General features: G+C 38.6%; 1 protein-coding gene across 4 annotated transcripts in view; it reads left to right on the top strand.

The window, feature by feature from the left end:
* Positions 1–20,415, top strand: part of ADGRF1 (adhesion G protein-coupled receptor F1) — a 66,618-nt gene that overhangs the window by 13,759 nt on the left and 32,444 nt on the right. For 2 of the 4 annotated variants that reach the window (XM_072642377.1, XM_072642376.1), the window contains 4 exons: positions 5,692–5,789; positions 7,399–7,456; positions 9,387–9,536; positions 11,130–11,303. In XM_072642377.1, coding sequence (XP_072498478.1) covers positions 5,712–5,789; positions 7,399–7,456; positions 9,387–9,536; positions 11,130–11,303 — 460 coding nt within the window. In that variant the 5' untranslated portion in view covers positions 5,692–5,711. Of the gene's footprint in view, positions 1–5,691; positions 5,790–7,398; positions 7,457–9,386; positions 9,537–9,873; positions 10,124–11,129; positions 11,304–20,415 lie in introns of those variants that run through there. The other 2 variants (XM_072642379.1, XM_072642378.1) reach the window with 2 other exon arrangements.

The raw sequence follows: 20,415 nt of genomic DNA, 5'->3' as shown, positions 1-20,415 counted from the left end.
CTCCGCCTTACACTCCACCATGTATTCTTCAATCCAGTGACAGTGGCCTTTTGATTTCCTTGACTTCCTTCAAGTCCCAGTTAAAATGTCACTTACTATAGGAATTCTTTCCCATTCCCTCTTAATTCTAGTATCTTCTATTTATTATTTCCTATTTATGCTACATATAATATGTTTGTACATATTTATTGGAATGGTGTCTCCCCCATTAGATTACCAACTCCTTGAAGGCAGGGAGTGCCATTTGCCTTTCTGTCCCCAAGCACTTAGCACAGTTCCTGGCACACAATAAGGGCCTAATAAATGTTTATTTACTGACTGACTGACTACTACTGGGCATGATTAGATAGCAGTGTTTGAGAAAAGAGATCTGGTTTGTTTTTTTTTCAGCCTGCAAGTATAACATTAGTGTTTGATGATGGCCTCAAAGGCAGAGCTAGGTGGCATATTAGATAGAGGGCCAGATATGGAGCAGGAAGACCTGAGTTGAAAATCTGCATCAGACATTTACTTAGCTGTGAGACTAGACAAATCATTGAATTTCTTTCAGTCCCAGGTTCCTTTTCAACAGAATGGAGAAAATAATAATTCCTTCCTCACAGGGTTCTTATGAAGATAAAATGAGATAACATGTGAAGCACTTTGAAAACTTAAATGCTAAGTGTATGTAAATAAGGAAGTCATCAAAAAGCTAATTATAGACCTAATTTTGTAATTTTTTTCCTAATATCCTTAGGCAAATCAAAAATTCAATATGAGTCACAGAATTTACATTCTTTCACCCCACATTCACACATGCAATTTTCCATCCTTTTAGCTTCCCCATCTATTCCTTTGCCTCTTCCCTGATAGAAGGAGTAAAGTACAGTAAAAAGAACAAGAGAATTGACCCTAGAGGACCTATATTCTAATTGTAGTTTTGCAGCTTACTACCTGTGTGACCTTGGACAAGTCATAACCCCTCTGAGCCTCAAATTTCTCATCTGCAAAATGAGGTAATTGGTCTAGATCATTTTCAAGATCCCTTTCTGCTCCAAGTCTATAATCGTACAAAAACAAAGAGGGAGAATCTAGCAAAAGAAAATACTTTCGACACCTACATGTAGGAAGAGAAACAATAAGTTGGTGATTAAGAAACACAGAAACATAATCGCAAATATTGGTGAATTTGATCTAAAGGATTAAATGACCATAATTAAATTATGGGACATATCAAGAGAGTAATTTAAATTGAATTATTACTCTTTTAAAAATATTCTCGATATGGTAGGTAGGGTAGGTGTGAGTAATACAAACTAAGGATCATTGTTAATAAGGTGACTAATGTTGACATAAATAAGCAACATTGGCCATAAATACTCTCAGGGGAAGGTAATAGAGACAATAGGGAGTCCCTCTCTGAAGGATGAGAAACAAACCCTGGTGATTGTTCACAGAAAGCTGAAGGATAAGGATTATCAGAAAATTGATTTATCCATATGAAGTCAAGGAAACGAGGGAGTCTTGTGCCATGGTTAATCCTTCAGACCAAGGCTTCTGCCAGTGCAGTTGAAGAACATTCCACAGAGAGCCCACAGATGGCCCAGAGAATAATGCTGTGTAAACACTCAGCATCCTGATTACAAGAACTAATGAAGCCAGTAGAGGAGAGGGAAGCAGAATTGGTGGATTCTGAGCATATCTGATAAACAGGCCCAGCATAGCTTAGGGCAGGTGTTCTTAATCTTTTGTGTGGGTATGTCATGAAACACTTTGGCAAACAGGAAGAGCCAATTATTAATAATAATTAACAAACTAATATTCTCAGAATAATAGCTTTAAATGCATAGAAGAAAATACATAGAATTACAAAGGAGACATATTGTATTTAAATATAGTTAACAAAGTTTATTTTTAAAATCAAGTTCCAGACCCCAGGTTAAGAACTCCTTTGATTAGGGTCACAGAAGATGTCTAAGAGGGCTTATGTCAAGAACGTATGTGTTCAAGATAAAATAACCCCTGTTTCTGCATTTTGCCTTTGAAATTTAGTTCAAGGAATGCAATAATACCTGCTTTCAAGGACCTTAAGGTCTACTGGAAGCAACAGGAAAAGTTACGTAAGGCGGGATGTACAACAACTTTTGGGCTCTGGCCTCCAGCAGGTTCACTCCTCATCAAGGTAGCCAGAAAGACAGCAATGGAGGCATAGTTTGGGGTTAATTTATTCTTCTCAAGGAGTTTGCTGATAATGGGAGCACCAGCAACTACAAGCAAGAAGGGTTGGGCTTGAATCCTATGATAGACATTAGCTGTGTGATCCTGATCAAGTCACTTCCCTCTGTGCCTCAGTTTCCTCATCTACAAAAATAGATGATTAATGGTACCTATCTCAAAGGGATCAAATGACAATAAGGAGTTCTGCTCACCATTAAGCTCTATATAAATGTCAACTATTGGGAGATGAAAACTCCCAGGAATATTATAACCCAATTCCAGACCTCCCAGGTCAATGAGAAAATACTGCAGGCTGACAGAAAGAAACAATTCAAATATCATGGATCCACAGTCAGGATAACATAAGCTTTATCAGTTTCTACATGAAAGGATCAGAGGCCCTGGAATATGATATTCTGGAAGGCAAAATATCTAGGATTACAAACATCACCTACCAAAGAAAATAGAGAATAATCTTTTAGGGGGAAAAATAGACATTCAGTGAGATAGAGGACTATTAAACATTCTGATGAAACGACCAGAATTGAATAGAAAATTTGACTTTCAAATACAAGAAGCAAAAAAAAGCAAAAAAGGGGGGGAATAAACAGGAAAGAGAATCATAAGGGATTCAATAAGTTTAGACGATTTATATTTCTTCCTGGTAAAATGATGTTGATGACTCCTAAAAACTTTCTCATTATTAGGGCAATTAGAAGGAGTATACAAAGATAGAAAGGAGAGGTATGAGTTGAATGTGATGGTATGATTATCTAAAAAAAATTCAGGGATGAGAAAGAAGAATGCACTGGGAAAAGGGGAAATGGAGAGGTAGAATGGAATAAGCTATCTGACATAAAAGAGGCCTGAAAGAGATTTTACAGTGGATGGACAAATGGGGGAAGTGGGAAAGGGAGAACATGAACCTCTGTCATCAAAACTGGCTCAGAGAGCGAATGATATACTCACTCATATGGGTGTAGAAATCTATGTTACCATATAGGAAAGGGGAAGAGGATAAAAGAAGTGGGGCAGGGTTGATAGAAAGGAGAACAATTTTGGGGGAGATAAAAGTCAGAAGCAGAACATTTTTAAGAATGGATAGGGTAAACTGGGGGAAAATAGGATAGAGGGAAATGCAAAGTTGCTAATTATTATTGTGAAAAAATATTTTACATTGAGCTTCTTTGATAAAGACTTCATTTCTCAAACATGTGGAAAATTGAGTCAAATTTATAGAAATAAGAGTCATTCCTCAATTGACAAATGGTCAAAGATAGGTATGAACAGGCAGTTTTCAAACAAAATAATCAAAGCTATAGTCATATAAAAAAATTGCTCCAAATCACTATTGATGAGAGAAATGGAAATTAAAACAACTTTGAGCTACTTACTACCTCACACCTGCTAGATTGGCTAATATGACAGAAACGGAAAATGACAAATGTTGGAGGGGATATGGGAAAATTAAAACACTAATGTACTATTGGTGAAGTTGTATACCAATTCAACCATTCTGGAGAGCAATTTGGAACTATGCCCAAAGGGCTATAAAGCCATGCATACCCTTTGACCAAGCAATACTACAACTTCATATGTATCCCAAAGAGATAAAAAACAAAAAGGAAAAGGACCTATGTGTACAAAAATATTTATAGTAGCTCTTTTAGTGGTGCCAAAGAATTGGAAATTGAGGGGATGTCCATCAGTTGGGGATTGACTAAGTTGTATATGATTGGGATGGAATACTATTATGCTTTGAAAAATGATGAGCAGGATGTGCTCTGAAAAACATAGAAAGTCTTACATGAGCTGATGCAAAGTGAAATAAACAGGATCAGAAGAACATGGTGCACAGTAATACATCTACTATGAATAACTTAGATATTCTCAGCAATATAATGATCCAAGACAATTCTGTAGGACTTATGATGAAAGGTACTGTCTATCTCCAGAGAAAACCTGAATGAAGATCAAAGATACTTTTTCTTTATATTTCTTGATTTTTTTTTTTTTTGGTCTGTGTTTTCTTTCACAGAATAACTTACATGGAAATATGTTTTGCATGACTACACATGTATAACCTATGTCAAATTGCTTACCTTATCAACAAGGGGGGGGAGGCCAGGGAGATAATTTAGAACACAAAATGGGGGGAAAAAAAGAATGTTAAATTTTTTTTACATGTAATTGGGAAAAATAAAATATTAAATTAAAAAAGTCAACTCTCATTATTATTATTGCAGTTATTATCATTTCCTGTGGCTAGTCATAGCACTTGTGGCACCAACCAAGCAGAGGACCACAAAGCAAGTCATGGAGTTGCTGTGGGAGCAGGAGTTTCTTCCTCCTAACTCTAGGGAAAATTATGCCCTGATATGAGGCACCATTTGCCTTGAGCTAATTAATTTTATGCTTAGGCAGTCCTGGGTCAGTAAGGACCTTGTCAGTAGTCCTAGTCTGGTAGACCTAGAATCTAAAAGGATATAAGAGATCATCTAAACCAATCTCTCATTTTTTTATAATCTTTAATCTTCCACCCATCAAGATGAGGATGGGAGGAGGTATTCTTTTACACTAGACCTTACACTTCTTTTAAAAAATTATGTAGTTGATTTTGCTCTAGGTTTTTTAAAAAAATTATTTCAAACAAACCCATTGTCCCTGTATGTAAGATCATAGAATTCAGAACTACAGAGTATTTTTCAGATAAAGAAATTGATATCCAGAGACTTTTCTCAAGTCACATAGCTGTCAAATTAGTAGTAGGGTCAAAATTTGAACTCAGGTTACCTACTTATAAATCCAGTGATATTTGCACCAGGTCAGACATTTTTGGGGGCTGGGCTAGGGATTGGGAAAGCCAGAAAAGAAATTTTGTCATGAATCTCATGAATTATGGTTAATTTGTTGCCTTTTTGTAAAACCTCAAGGAGACAGGTTTTCAAGATTAATTGACTCATCTTTCTTTGTAATGAAATTCTGTATTATCTAAATAATAAAATTTGTGATACTAAATGATCCAGCACCTCAGTATTATAATTTTATCTTACCTTGGATGATTTAAAAAAAACCCTCCAGTGTTATGAAAAAACTGAGGCAGGATGATCAATATTCCAAATTATAAAGGAAAGCAGATCATTTTTTAAAACTCAAAAGCCTGTGCTAGTCATACCTGTACAGCTCCAAGAAGGCTAACGAGTGATGTCTTATTAAGACCACAAAGTCACTAAAAATCCACTTTGTTTTCTGCAAAGAAAGTTCTAAAGCATTGCCCTGTCTGGCTAGCACAGAGAAGAAGCAGAAATTTTATCAAGCTACACACAGAATTTGATCAATGAAGAAATGTCAATTTCTACTGGGCTCGATAGTGCTTTGTTAAAACTTTTTAAATGGTCCAACAGAAGAATTTATCTTTTGGTCCTGAAACACCTGGAGAGCTGCCTTATTCCTATAATCTAACTCCAACCTACACATCCTGCTTTTTATGTTCAGTCTAGAGTACAAAAGAAGAAATGGAGAAGATGAAATTTTGGGAACTCTGTCTGCTTTCCCTCCTGACTTTGGCCATGGGATCCGACGGCCTGCTGTGGGTGAGTCTGTTTACCCCATCCACTCTCCTTAGTCACTTCTCTCATCTTGGGGATTCTTTAAAAACCAAGCAATTTGAGTTTAGAACAAAGAACATTGGACTGGAAGTTAAGAGACCCAGTTACTAGCCCTGGCTCTGAAATCAAGTAGCAATGTGTCCTTGAACAAGTGACTGAGTTTCCTGGATTTCAGTTTCTTGGTGGTTGGAATACTGGTAATAGTGAGTCAGAGCTCTTACATCTGGAGGGGGCGGCATCCTCTATGATATCACAAAGAGAACTTATAAAGCCTTGCACCCTGGAAGAAGTCTCTTACTCTCCTTGAGGTGACACCTTCAAACTTATTACAAGGGAACTAGCTGGAAAAGACTTTGGAAATCATCTCTCTGTTTTACAAATGAGAAAAATATGGTCTTTGAAGTTAAAGTAACTTCTCCAAGATCTCATAAGTAGTAAGCCACAGAGCTAGCGTTTAAACCTAGGCCTCATGATTCCAAATCCTATGTTCTTAGAGGCAACTGGGTGGTACAGTGAATAGACCATTGAACTTAGAGTCACAAAGACTTGTGTTCAAATCTGTCTTACCAAATCCTGCCTGTATCTACTAACTGTGTGACCCTAGGCAAGTCCAATGACCCTTCTCACTCTTCTGATCCCTTCATCTATTAAATGGGGATGATATTTTTAATAATTATCTTATCATTAATGATTAATCACAATTAAGAATATTAAGTAATTAATATTACCTACTTCACCGTTATTATGAGAAACAAATGAGATAAAGTAAAGTGGAAAACTTGTTTGTAAAGGACAAACATTAGAGCATTATAAAAATACTAACAATTTTTTCCATGACATAATATACCTCTCTGTAAGACCCAACTCAAGATATTCTTTGTAACATCTGAAGAAACCAAGTCTTTTCTCCATTCTGCTAAGGAGTTACTGCAGAGGCATGTCTCTGAGGTACAAAATCCCATGAAGGCTTGCATTTAAATCTTGTTTTCCCCATAATTCCATCCCTCCAGTTTCCAATGTCTTTCACTTGCTTTGTTAGTCAGTGTCATTTCCTGGGGCCAGCAACTGAGCTCCCTGACAGTGGTAAGTCAATATTCCTACAAATCCTGGGATCTTGGACTCTAAATCAGAAAAGATATGATATTATTTGTCCCTAAGAGATCAGAGTTCCTTTGTAGGTCTCTGTTTTTGTGGACAGATTCAGAGGTAGGTACTAAGCTGGATGGTCAACATAAAGAGGTCAGCAGCTACTACTGAGTTGACCTCAACCTAGTCTGCAGACTAGTGTGAGAATGTTTTTGAGCTACTCCCTGGGACTGACAGTAGAGGGACCAACTGAGATAGAGACAGGATCCTTACTCCCTAAAATTCTACTATCTCGGACATCTTTGATTAATGATGTCTGAGGTAAAGGTATGTGGGGAGAGACCATAGAGGATGATGATAGCAAGTAGATATGGACACTGTGGCATCTCTTTGATGCTGCCTTTTATTGAGGTTTTGATCTATAATTTCAATTGAGCTCTAGCTCAGAGAATGTAGCAAATTAATTTAAAACACAACTTTTAAAAACCTTATCATGCTTCCCTTTCAGAGAAACAAGGGTCTCAAAACAAAAAAGGACCTTGATACGAGCAAGGAAACACATCCAGGTGAGAGTTTTCAGGTGCCACAGGCAGTCATATTCTCTTTTGGGGAGAAAAGCTGTGTGCGTGTGTGTGTGTGTGTGTGTGTGTGCATGCGTGCATGTGTGTGTATGTGTTTGTATGTACGGCTGGGAATGCTACAGAGCAGAAGATGAACATTTTACATTTCAGGAACCTAGGATTTAATATATTAAGCCATACCATTCCTTAGGATATTTGGTTGCCTAGAGGATCTTCTTTAGTTTCAAAAAACATTTTACTCTATAAGCCAACTGTCTTTAAATGCTTAATTTAGTTCCATTTCTAATCAGCCAATTTTGAGAGGAGGTAAGTGGATGAGACTTAGGATATTTCCTTGGATAGTCACAGAGATATATTGAGAAATTCTTATGCAATCTTTTAGGGCTATGGACTAGACCTGGGATGCCATTGGTATAAAGATGGGTTATTAACATGGGGTCCCTGAATTAGTACTTAAAAAGCTATTTTAATAGCTGAATTTCAATATAATTGGATTCTTTCATAATCATATTGTTATATTTTATGCATTAAAAAACATTTTGAGAAAGGGTCCATAGGTTTCATCAGACTGTCAAACTACCACAGGTAAATGTAAAAAAAATCCCTGGTATGAGGAGCTCTCAGGCAGATCCTCACCTTCTCTGGGATCTATAGTCTAGGATTGACTAGAGCAGTGAGAGAGTTCAAGTAACTTGCCCAGCATCACCCAACTAATAAGTTAGACACAGGATCTGAATCTAAGACTTTCCAACTCTGAGGCTTATTCCATTCATTGTGTCTTACTGAATCAGGAATTCTTTTGCCCAGGCAAATCAGTTGAATGGGCATCTACAAACCCAACAGCAGTTGGGCTTACTCTCATTTGAGAGTGTTATAATATGACTCCAAACAACATGCTCTTAACTAATCAATGAGCATTTATTAAACAACCACTATACGCAAACAGGTAGGTGGAACAGTGGGTAAAGTACTTTAGTCAGTAAGACTCCTCTTCTTGAGTTCAAATCTGACATCAGATACTTCCTAGCTGTGTGGCCCTGGGCAAGTCACTCAACCCTGTTTGCCTCAGTTTCCTCATCTGTAAAATGAGTTGGAGAAGGAAATGGCAAACCACTCTAGTATGTTTGTCAAGAAAACCCTAAATGTGGTCATGAAGAGTCAGACACAACTGAAAAATGACACATGTTCAGGGTACTCTGTTTGACCACTAATAATACGAAGAGAAAAATGCCATAATACCTGCCTTCAAGAAACTTACATTCTACAGGAGCTTCTGTAGAAGTGAAAAAAGTACTCTCTACACTATTAATATACAATCTTCAGCTAGGATAGCATCTACCTACTATCCTCTCAAACAGATAAAATAACAGGCAACTTATCAAAATTATTTTATTCCATGGTTCCCTTTTTCCCTCCCAAATAAATTTTCTCCAGATTCAGAAATGGAAGAATGTAGAGCCCAGGAGAGGCCTCTGTGGTGGTGCTTTGTGGATGGCAGGTGTGGTGGCCCAGGGGTTGTAGGAATGGAGGTCTGCAGTTAGTGGAGGACCTTGAGGAACAGGGATGGCAACCAAAGACCTCCAAGGGCAGAAATGCAAAGGTGTGCACCATCCTAACCAGCCTGGGCCATTTGTCCAACTCATCAATTAATGGGTAGGATTTCCTGCACATAAGAACTTCTAACTCCAGGGAGCCCTTTCTATGACTTTAGGCTCCTTAATGGTGAAATGTGGAGGTTGAATGATCTGGGTATGAAGGTTTCTCTCATGTTCTGAGGTTCTGTGACTCAGAACATTGTATCATACTTGGATATCCGTTTGTATCTATGAAATGCCTCACAGTCTGTTCATCAGCATTTTTTCCTGTCTTGACTGAAACAAAAGTAAATTCTGATCTTTCCTATTCCTTTCTTTAGGCATGGCACAGGAATATGAACTGCTGTTTCAGGTAACCTACCAACATTTAGCTGAAAAAAGGAAATTTCAGAATTTTCTGAAAAATCTGAAGCCTCAATTCTCCTGGCCAAATGGGACATTGGAAATCATCAGAAAAAAAGCTACTACATGTGAGCCAACAATACTTTGTTCAAGATTGGTCTGGGGAATGGATCACTGTGGGTGAACCCTAAATATTTAGAAGGGGGTAAAACACTGAGGTTGGAGCTATGAAGATCTGAGTTCAAATCCTGCCTTAGAGTCTTAATGTGTCATACTAGACAAGTCCTTTAGCCTCTCAACTGAGTTTTCCCATTTGTAAAATAAAGGGGTTGTCCTTAATGGCTTCTAAGGTCCCTTCCAGCTTTAAATTTATTATCATAATATGCCCTTCTCACCTTTTAAGATTTACTCATTTGAACCCCACAACAATCCCAAAAGATAAGCATTTTAATTTCTATTTTGCAGATAAGGAAACAAACTTGGAAATGTGGAGAATTTGTCTCAGTCACACAGATTGTAAATGCTAATTGCAAAATCTGAACCTAGGTCTTCTTGATGCCAAATAAAACACTCTTTTCGCTATCCCTTGAGGCCTTTCCAATACCGTAATGACTAGGCTAGTGTTCTGTGCCAATATGAATAAACTATTTCATCATTAATGTATGCTAATGGCAACAGGTATGAGGAGATGCCCCAGGGCCTTCTCTTATGCCAGGTAATACATGTCTATTTTCTTGTTTGTCTTTTGGGGCCCAACTTTTATGGTCTGACCTGAGAAAATAATTCTAATTGTGGGAATTCTGAGCCGGGTAGAAGCAAAGGTCATTAACATCATGGCAAGATAAAGTAAGAACTATCTGTTCTGCTTAGAAATAAGGCCAGGAGGAATATCCTCTGGTAGAATCATGACCAAAGAGAATCTCCTTTTCTGGAGAGAAGTTATCTGGATCCCACCAAATAAATCGTATAATTCATAAGCATTACTTTTCCATCACCCCTTCATGACAAACAATGTCCAATGAGCATATGTATCCTTGCCCTGAGATTATGGTTCCTCTGTTGTAATAACTGAATCTGTAAAGTTGAGTTTTTACCTTACTTAAAACCTTCCTGCTTTAATAACTAGTTCCATTCCTTAAGTCAGGTAGAAAATAGGATCATAGATTTTAAGCCAGAAAGAATTTTAAAGGTCATCTATTCCAACTGCTCATTTTACAAACACAGAAACTAAGGACCAGAAGAATTAAGGGACTTGTCCAAGGTCATACACATATTAAAGTAGAACCAGGTTTTAGATTCCAGTCCTCTGATTCCAAATCTAGTTGCCTTTCCCCTAGATTGAGTCACTCCGTTCATATAAACCATTCTATTCTTCGTAATTAGAGATTTGCATGTCAGACCTAATGAAAAAGCCAACCTTCCTTCCAATGAGATAATACTTGTAAGCACCACTTGTAATAGGTGCTTAATAAACACTTGTTCCAGGGTTAATATGGGAATATATTTTGCATGACTTAACATGTATAATTGATATCATATTGCTTACTTTTTTAAGAGTTGGGGGAGGGCTGGAAGGGAGAGAGAGAATTGGCAACTCAAAATTTTTTTAAATGAATGTTAAAAAATTTTTATATGTAATTTGGAAATATTTAACTAACTTAATAAAAGTATAGTCTAAAAAATAAACATTTATTCTCTTATCCCTTGCTCCTTCTGTGCAGATTGTAGCATCCTGAATGGAATCCTGAGATGTGCTTGTGAAGACAGTTACCACTGGTTTTCTCACACTTGCCTGGATCCCAGGAAATGCCACTTTAACAAGACAGGGGCACATCAAAACTGTGACTGTCAGATGAACAGTCTTCATGACAGCATCGACTTCTGTGAGAGAACAAGTAAGGTCACAGAGTATGATAGAACCTTAGAAGGAAGAATGGGAAAAGCTTTCTTCTAAGCCAGGGTATGGTGGGAAGAGGGGGAAGGGAGGGAGAATGCTCATATTGTTTCCTCCTGTAGTGCCCTTGACACCTTTAATTTCTTCCTCATTCTACCAGTGATGCCTGAGGAATAGCTGCTGATAACTGGAGAATGCAATGTTTGCCAGGGTCAAGATAGAGGCACAGATGGGCAACATGATTTTCAGAAATTATACTGGATTTAAAGTCAAAGGACATGGTTCATTTCTCAGTTTTGCCTGTTTGCGACCTGAAAGATGCTGGACAAATCACTCTGCCTTTCTGAGCCTCAGTTTCCTCATCTATAAAATGAGAAGGTTGGGTCCTGTGATCTCTAAGGTGTCTTTCAGTTCTAAATCTATGACTCTATGCAGATATAGCTATACTAGGAAAGCATTTGAATTTTGTTGTTGTATCTCCTGGCATCTTCACCCACTTCCCTTCCTACCACTACTGACTCCCAAAGCATGGGAGAGAGAAATGAGGAGCATGGGGTAAGTGGGTTAAAAGAAAGTTTAAAAAGACTGGAGCAAAGCAAAGATTAAGACTGGTGTTAGAAGCCATGTTGGCCAAGAGCACAACTGTCAACTCAGTTATGGTTTTGGAAGAGTGTGAATTAGGTGAATATTTGGAACTTCGTGGTTTGAGTGACATTATGGAACTGCTCCTTGACCAACCCAATGAGCTCAAGCTAGTTTGAGTTACTACTTTGCCACACTGGGTCAGAAAAAGTGGGAGACTCAGCTCAAGCAGGTTCATAGGTTCCCAAAGTTTACAATACCACCCTCTGGGGTGGAGGTGGGGTGCTGGAACAATCCAGGGAGGTAGTAGTAGCCTTGGGGGCAATTTAAGGCATTGAATAAAAATAAGGGGTCTATGGAAACATAACGAAAGAAAAAAAGATAAGAAAAATTTGAAAAACTGTTCTTGCATGTTTCTTCTGTTGTGTAACAGAGTTAAAGTCATACTGATTACATCATTTTCCAAATAAACAAATAAAATGCAACTTATAACTAATCAGTGGTCAAGTCTGCTGACAGGTCTTAACAAGCAAGTACTGGCCTGGAAGACAGTTCTTACTTTATCTTGCCATGATGTTATTGACCTTTGCTTCTACCCAGCTCAGAATTCCCACAATTAGAATTATTTTCTCAGGTCAGACCATAAAAGTTGGACCCCAAAAGACAAATCTTCTTGGGAAGTCTAACATGTATCTGCAGGAATATGTGCATGTAATGACTCATATCCAATACAACACTATATGGTTACATGATACAAAGTTGTATCACCAAAATTTCAACCCCACAAATTTACAATAAGTGATCAAATTTAAGATGCATCCTTTAAAAACATTTTACATTTTTTGAAATAATGTAAATTTAAAAAAACATTAAAGGGCTAAAGAAAGTAGATTTCCGGGGTGGGGGGGGGGGTTGGTGAGTAATTTTTTAAGGGGGCAATAGGCCAAATAAATTTGGGAACCTCGATTCTATATGAAGCTTTTATTGGTCCTCCCAATTAACATAATCCTTCCCAAACTTCCTTATATTCATTTGAAAATATTATGCAGATAATTATATATGGGCATGTTGTTTTCTTTATCAGAATGAGAACAGTAATTGATTCACTTTTGTTGTTACCACTCGTGTGATGCCTGACAAATATCAAGTGCTTAATAAATGCTTGCGAATTGATTAAGCAATTAATTAGCTCTGAAACTTTGAGCAATTCAAGGCCTCTCTGGACTTTAACTTTCTCATCCATATAATGAACGAGTTAGACCAGGATCATAAATCTGGCACTAGAAGAGAGCTGAGAGGCCATCTAGTCCAATCTCATTTTACCAAATGAGGAAACTAAGATCTAAGGAGCTTAAATACTGGATCTCTAATATTCCTTCTAGTTCTATGATTCAAAGCTATATGATCTATGCGTGGGGCAATTAGGAGACTGTTCAGACTGGAATGAAAGAGACATATTGGAAATTAGTGAAAGATGAGGTAGAATGAGGCCAGTTAAATGGGAGCCTTAAATGCCAAGCATTTGGACTTGTTCCAAGAGACCAGAGGAAGTCATTATAGTTATTTGTTTGTTTGTTTTTTAAAGTAAAGGAGTGACATTATCAAAGTAGTGTTTTCAAAAAATTAATCTTGTAGAGTGGATTAGAATAAGCTAGAGACATGAAGGCGGGGGTATGAGTGGAAGTAGGGAGAAGAAGAATAATTAAAGATTTATTTCAGTAATTCATGTGCTTGTTTTGGGTGAGTAGGAGACTTCTTTAATGGCTCTATTATAAGCAGCATGGTAGAAAGGACTGTTATAGTGACAAGGGAAAGAGATAAAAGGGAAATACTGCTTCCCTTGAGCCACTACCTGGCCCCAGCTAAATTGTAGGAATGTCCAAGTAAAGCATAGAAGAGAATTTCAATTGATCTTCTTAAACCTGTCCAATTACACAAAGTTGCCTCCAATGTTGAACGGTTGATTGCTCCTCCTCTCCTCTGAATCCAACTTTGCTGTAGACTCTACAAAATCTAAGAGCAATCCTTTATGAATATGGAGAAGGTGTTGAATCCAATATAACACTTAGGTTAAGATACCTGTGCTGTGGAAAGTCTAAAAAAAATCTCAGGGTTTTCACATTTTTCTTGGCTCAAGTTCCCAACCAGAAACTTTGGGAAAATCCATTAGGCTGTTATCAATTCCCTAATTTACATGGAAACTATTCATAATATATTGAAAAGATTTATTAAAAGTAAAATCAATAAATCAGTTCTGTTTATGTAACCAGGTTCACACTCTCTCTCTTCCTCTTATTGTCTATGTGATCTTGGACAAAGTCTTTCCTTGAATATTTATTTTGCCCTCTGGTTCTAGAATCTCAGGGCAGTTTTCCTTGATAATTTCATGAAAGATGATGTCTAGGCTCTTCTTTTGATCATGGCTTTCAGGTAGTCCCATAATTTTTAAATTGTCTCTCCTGGATCTATTTTCCAGGTCTGTTGTTTTTCCAATGAGATATTTCACATTATCTTCCATTTTTCCATTCTTCTCTCTTTGTTCTGTGATTTCTTGGTTTTGCATAAAGTCATTAGCCTCCATCTGTGCCATTCTAATTTTGAAAGAACTATTTTCTTCAGTGAGCTTTTGAATCTCCTTTTCCATTTGGCTAATTCTGCTTTTGAAAGCATTCTTCTCCTCATTGGCTTTTTGAACCTCTTTTGCCAATTGAGTTAGGCTAGTTTTCAAGGTGTTAATTTCTTCAACATTTTTTTGGGTCTCCCTTAGCAGGGAGCTGATCTGCTGTTCGTGCTTTGACTTCATGTCTCTCATTTCTCTTCCCAGCTTTTCCTCCACCTCTCTAACTTGATTTTCAAAATTCTTTTTGAGCTCTTCCATGGCCTGAGCCCATTGGGTGGGCTGGGACACAGAAGCCTTGATTTCTGTGTCTTTGCCTGATGGTAAGCATTGTTCTTCCTCATCAGAAAGGAAGGGAGGAAATGCCTGTTCGCCAAGAAAGTAACCTTCTATAGTCTTATTTCTTTTCCCTTTTCTGGGCATTTTCCCAGCCAGTGACTTGACCTCTGAATATTTTCCTCACACCCACCTCACCTCCTGATCCTCCCAGCCCGTGTTTGTGGTCTGAGATTCAAATGCTGCTTCCAGCCTCAGGGCTTTTGGCGGGGGCAGGGCTGCTATTCAGTATGAGATTATGTTCTGGTGCTGAGGTCGGGGCAGGGCCACCTCTCAGGCTCAGTTCCCTCAGGGGGTTTATGCACAGACCTTCCACAATGGATTCAGGCTCCCGCCCGCTTGGGGAGCCCCTGTCTGCAGCCGCCTCTCAGCTTCTACCTCCCGGGGGGGCCTGAATTATGGGGGCACCCCACTCCCCTCTCGACCCGCCAAAGAGACTCTCTCACCCACCCCTGTCACCTGTGGGTGGAGGGACTTGTGCGGCCGCTGGAGATCCCGTCCCTGAAGCCTGCTCGGATCTGTTTCTCTCGGTGCCGCAGCCGTGGCGGCAGCAGGTCTGGGCTGGGCTTTGTGTCTGCAGCGCGACGGACCTTTTGCGAGAGGTTTGCAGATCCCTCTGTGGGTGGAGGGACCCGCGTGGCCGCTGGAGATCCTGTCTGTGAAGCCTGCTCAGATCTTTTCCTCTCGGTGCCGTGGCCGCGGCAGGGCTGCACTCAGCTCCCAGTCCTGGCGCCCAGTCCACAGCGCGAAGGACCCCCCCGCGAGAGGTTTGCAGGTCTCTCTGGAACAGAAATCTCCCTCGCTCCAATGTTCCGTGGCCTCTGGGTGCAGAATTCGCTGTGAGTTACTTCCCTGTAGCCATTCTATGGGTTGTGGGTTCAGAGCTATGTGTATGTGCGTCTTTCTACTCCGCCATCTTGGCTCCGCCCCCCGTGGACAAAGTCTTAACCTCACCAGGCCCCAATTTCCTGAGTTTGGACAAGATAGCTATAATATATCTATATATCTATGTCTATTTCATCTCTCTCTTTCTCTCTCGCTCTCTCTCTCTGTCTCTGTCTCTCTCTGTCTCTCTGTCTCTGTCTCTGTCTCTCTGTCCCTCTCTCGAAAAGGCAATTAAGCATAGTGCATAGAAACCTCTTCTCAATGCTAGGAAGAGCTGGGTTCCAGTACCATCTCTGACATGTAGGAGCTATGTGGCCTTGGTCAAGTCACCCAACTTCTCTTTAGGCATCTCTCTAAGATTATAAAGTTACAGACGAAGAGCCAAACCATATTGATAGAAAGAGTTCCTTTACTTGGAAGTTTTCTATACCAAAGATATTACAGGTCCAATCTCTATCTGTCTGTCTGTCTATCTATCTATCTATCTATCTATCATCCATCCAGTTATCATTTATCTCTCATTCATCTATTATTTATCATTCATCTATTATTTATATATCTACATATATGTGTGTAAAGTATATATATACATAAATATACTATACATACACAAATATATACATATAGTGTATGTATGCACCACACACACACACACACACACACACACACATATATATGTATATATCATACACACATATGCAGCAGACAAGTTAGAATGGCTCGGGGGGCTCTGCTTTTTGTTGTAATATATGAGTGAAAAATCTTTTTATGTTAGAATGGTAACTTCTCTAGCTTGACTTACTCCCATGAAGCAGAGATGTCATTTTAAAAAAAAACAACCCAAAAAGCATTGTATTTGGAGTAAAAAGAACTGGGTTCAAATCCTGGTTCTTTCTCAGTAGCTATCTCAACTTGGGCAACTTCATTTCACAGTTCAGAATCACTGACACTCAGAGTTGAAAAAGACCTTAGAGACCACAGAACCCAATCTCTTCCTGAACAAGACTTTACAAAAGGCCTGGAAAGGTGTCATCCAGCCTTTGGCCAAAGATCTCTAATGAGGAGAAATCCACTACCCTCCTTGTAACAGTAAGCACCCCAACATACACAGGGGGATCTGCTACCACAGGTTCCTAGATCTGCATTCATAAAAGGAAAGCAATTTTCAAGGGATTAACAATCACTTTAATCAAGCACAGGTATCAGAGAAAATCAAAATTTCAGAGAAAAAAATATCAACAGACAGCACTTCCAAACTGCCTGACCACTAACATGCATACATCTTTACCAGAGAGGAAAGCATCAACATCTGGGTTTTCAAGAGGCTGCCAGTGGGGTAGGGGAGGGAGGGATGCTTTAGTGGCTTCCCAGAGTCTATCTAGCACACAGACTTTCTTCCAAAAACTAAGCCCTCAAAATAAAACCTCACCCTTAGAGCATTTACACACTTTTTAGAGCCAGAGGGCATAACCTTCTGACTCACATCCTCAATAGAAAAAACAGAAGATACTTGGGACCCTCCTCCAAAACAACTCCCCTAACCAAGTTTCCCACAATGAGCAGGCTATCCATGGGTGGGAAAGATCCTCCACAATCACATTATTCCATCAGAGGTGCTTTTAGTTAAACAAAAACAGCAAAAGATCCTAATTTGATTGCCATTGACACTCTTGGACTGTACTCATTTGGAATCACTTCTGGGTAATTCTGTCAGCAAGTCTTTTTTTGTATCAAACCTAAATTTGCCTCCATGTAAATTCTGTCTTGCTCTTAGTTTTGATATCTCAAGGCTACAAAATAAGGCTATTCCCTCTCAGACTTGATAGTGCTTCTTGAAGGCAGCCATTAATTTTCCCTGCCTGTAAGTTTTCTCCTTTCTATCCCCATTTTCTTGAAAGAATCCTTACATAGCACCATCTCCAGGTCCTTTACCACCCTGGTTGCCATTCTCTGGACATTCTCCAGCTTGGTATTTTTCCTAAAATGTGACACCCCAAACAGAACACAATTCCACAAAGGGCAAAAAAGAGCGAGATTATCCCCCTTCTTGATCTTGGACATGTTACTTTCCTTAATGCAGCCTAAGATGGTGTTAGTTAATTTAGTAATATCACACTCGACTCATACTGAGCTTATAAGCCACTGAAACCTCTAGACCTTTTTCAGATGGTCTGGCTAAGTCTTTTCCATCTTGTCCTTGGAAAGTTTATTTTTTAAAATGTAACTTTTTAAAGTGTAAAACTTTACATTTTATTACTATTAAATTTTATCTTTTTAGATTTAGTGCAATATTTAAGCCTGATGAGATGTTTTATTGGATTTCAATATATTCTTTGTTCTCTATAAGTGTGATAATCTTTACCCTCTTCAATGACATAAATGATAAGCAGCATGAGACCAAACATATCCTAGTAATATTCTTCTAGAAATTCTCTTCTGTGGTGACATTAAGCTATCAATGACTGCTCTTTCAAACTTGCCCTTGAACCACATGCCCTTATTCTCATCTAGCCCATATCTTTTCATCTTGCCCTCAAGAATAGCATGCAAGCCTTCATCAAATGTTTCCCTAAATTTTAGGTAAATTTTATCTACAGAATTTCCCTGAATTTCCCAGGCTAGTAACCCTTAGAAAATGGGAAATGAGGTGGGTGTGACAAGATCTGATTTTAATAAAACTATGTTGGTTTTTTGTGATCATCACTTCCTTTTCTAAGTATTCACTAACTATTCCATTCAGTAATACACTTTGGAATTTTTCTAAGATCAAAGCCAATCTTACTGGCCTTTATTTTTCACAGACTCCATTCTTTCCTTCCTCCCCCTTATTTCAAAAAAAAATCAGACCATCATCAGCTTTTTTCCAATCTTGCAGTGCCTCTCCTGTTCTTTAGGATTTTAAAGATTCTTGATAGTGGCTCAGCAATCTAATGTGTCAACTCTTTCTGTACTTTGTAGTTCTTTTGGACCAGGCAACACATTTACTCAGGTCAGTCAGGTACTCTGTTACCACCATCCTATCCATCTTCACAAAATTATTGAATTCTAGTAGTAAGGGCAGATTCAGTCACCCTCTAGTCATTTTAAAGAGAAACTTTACTATAATGTATCTAACAAGTTGTCATTTGGACTTTGATTAAACACCTCCAAAGAGGGAGAATCCACAGCCTCCTAAAGCAGTCTATCCCATGTTGGTACTATAAATGTGAACAATTTTTTTCTAATATGAATCCTCAATTCCCATCTTGGATACTTCATCCATTTTTATTCCAGAATAATTCCAAACCCTCTTCCATATGTCAGCCCTTCAGATGCTCAAAGTAGTTATCATGTCCTCTCTCATCTTGAGTCTTCTCAAGTTTCAACATGTCTAGTTCCTTCCATACATCCTGATAGGCATGGATTCAAAGCCCTTCACCATCCTGATGGCTTTCCTTCAGATGCTTTCTGGTTTGATCATTTCCTTCCCTAATTACAGTACCCAGAACTCCCCATTTTTGCCCTGTCCTTTTCAATCCAATAGTTACAGAGTCATGGATCTAGAGCTGGGAAGGACCTCAGAGGTCATCTCACCCACCTCTGCCTGCCCCTTTATTTTGCAGTTGAGGAAAATGAGGCTCAGGCGAAGTCAAGTGACCTGCCCATGGTTATTAATATATTAATAATCACTGGCATTCATATATAACTTTAAGATTTGCAAAAGCAATTTACAAATACATATCCTCACAGCTACCCCAGGAGGTAGATGCTCTTATTATCCCCATTTTACACACAGGGAGACTAAGGTAGAGAGCAGTTAATGACTTGTCCAGGTTCACACAGGTAGGAAGTGTCTGTAGCCAGAGTTGAACTCAGGTCCTTATCACTCTAGACCCTAGTTTTTATCAATTACACCATCTAACTTCCTAAGAATAGTAAATATTAGGGGTGGGAGGGATAGACTTTAGAATTAAAAACTATAAGAAAAGTTTAAAATTGTTGTAGCATATAATTGGGGGAAGATAAGTAAAATATAATAATAATATATAATACAATAATAAATAAATAAGAATAGTAAGTATTAAAGAGAAGATCTGAACCCTGACTCTAAGTCAGTCTTTCCATTGTACCCTGCTATACCACTGGCAGAGCAAACAGAAGCCAAATCATAGTTCAGCACCTTGGTCTTTTGGTCTTCTGTTATTATCAACCCATCTAGCTCAAGCAATGTTACTATCGTTTCTTCAATCCTTCTCTTTTCCCCAGTATAATTAAAAAACCTAAACCCAAACAACACCCCCCTCAAAAAAAATCCAAGCTTGTGTGTTGTACTTAGTTTTCCTTGCCAGATTTAATTTAGAGTGCTAGAGCTGGACTGTTGTTCTTGAGTCTTCATGGGCCCATTTGGGGTTTTCTTGGCAAAAACTGGAGTAGTTTGCCATCTCTTTCTCCAGCTCATTTTATAGATAAGGAAACTGAGGAAAAGAGGGTTAAGTGACTTGCTGAGGGTCACTCAGCTACTAAATGTCTGAGGTCAGACTTAAACTCAGGAAGATGTATCTACCTAACTTCAGGCCTGGTGCTCTATCCACCGAGCCACCTAGATGTCCCAAAGTTGAACCAGATCACCTCTATATTCACTAAAATCTGTAAAATCTCACGTTTACTATGCCTGCTAAGTTATCTTCCACCAGTATGTTCCTCTCTCACAATG

Source organism: Notamacropus eugenii, chromosome 2, assembly GCF_028372415.1.
Source record: "Notamacropus eugenii isolate mMacEug1 chromosome 2, mMacEug1.pri_v2, whole genome shotgun sequence".
NCBI lineage: Eukaryota > Metazoa > Chordata > Mammalia > Diprotodontia > Macropodidae > Notamacropus > Notamacropus eugenii.
This window is presented reverse-complemented; position numbering and strand designations above follow the sequence as displayed.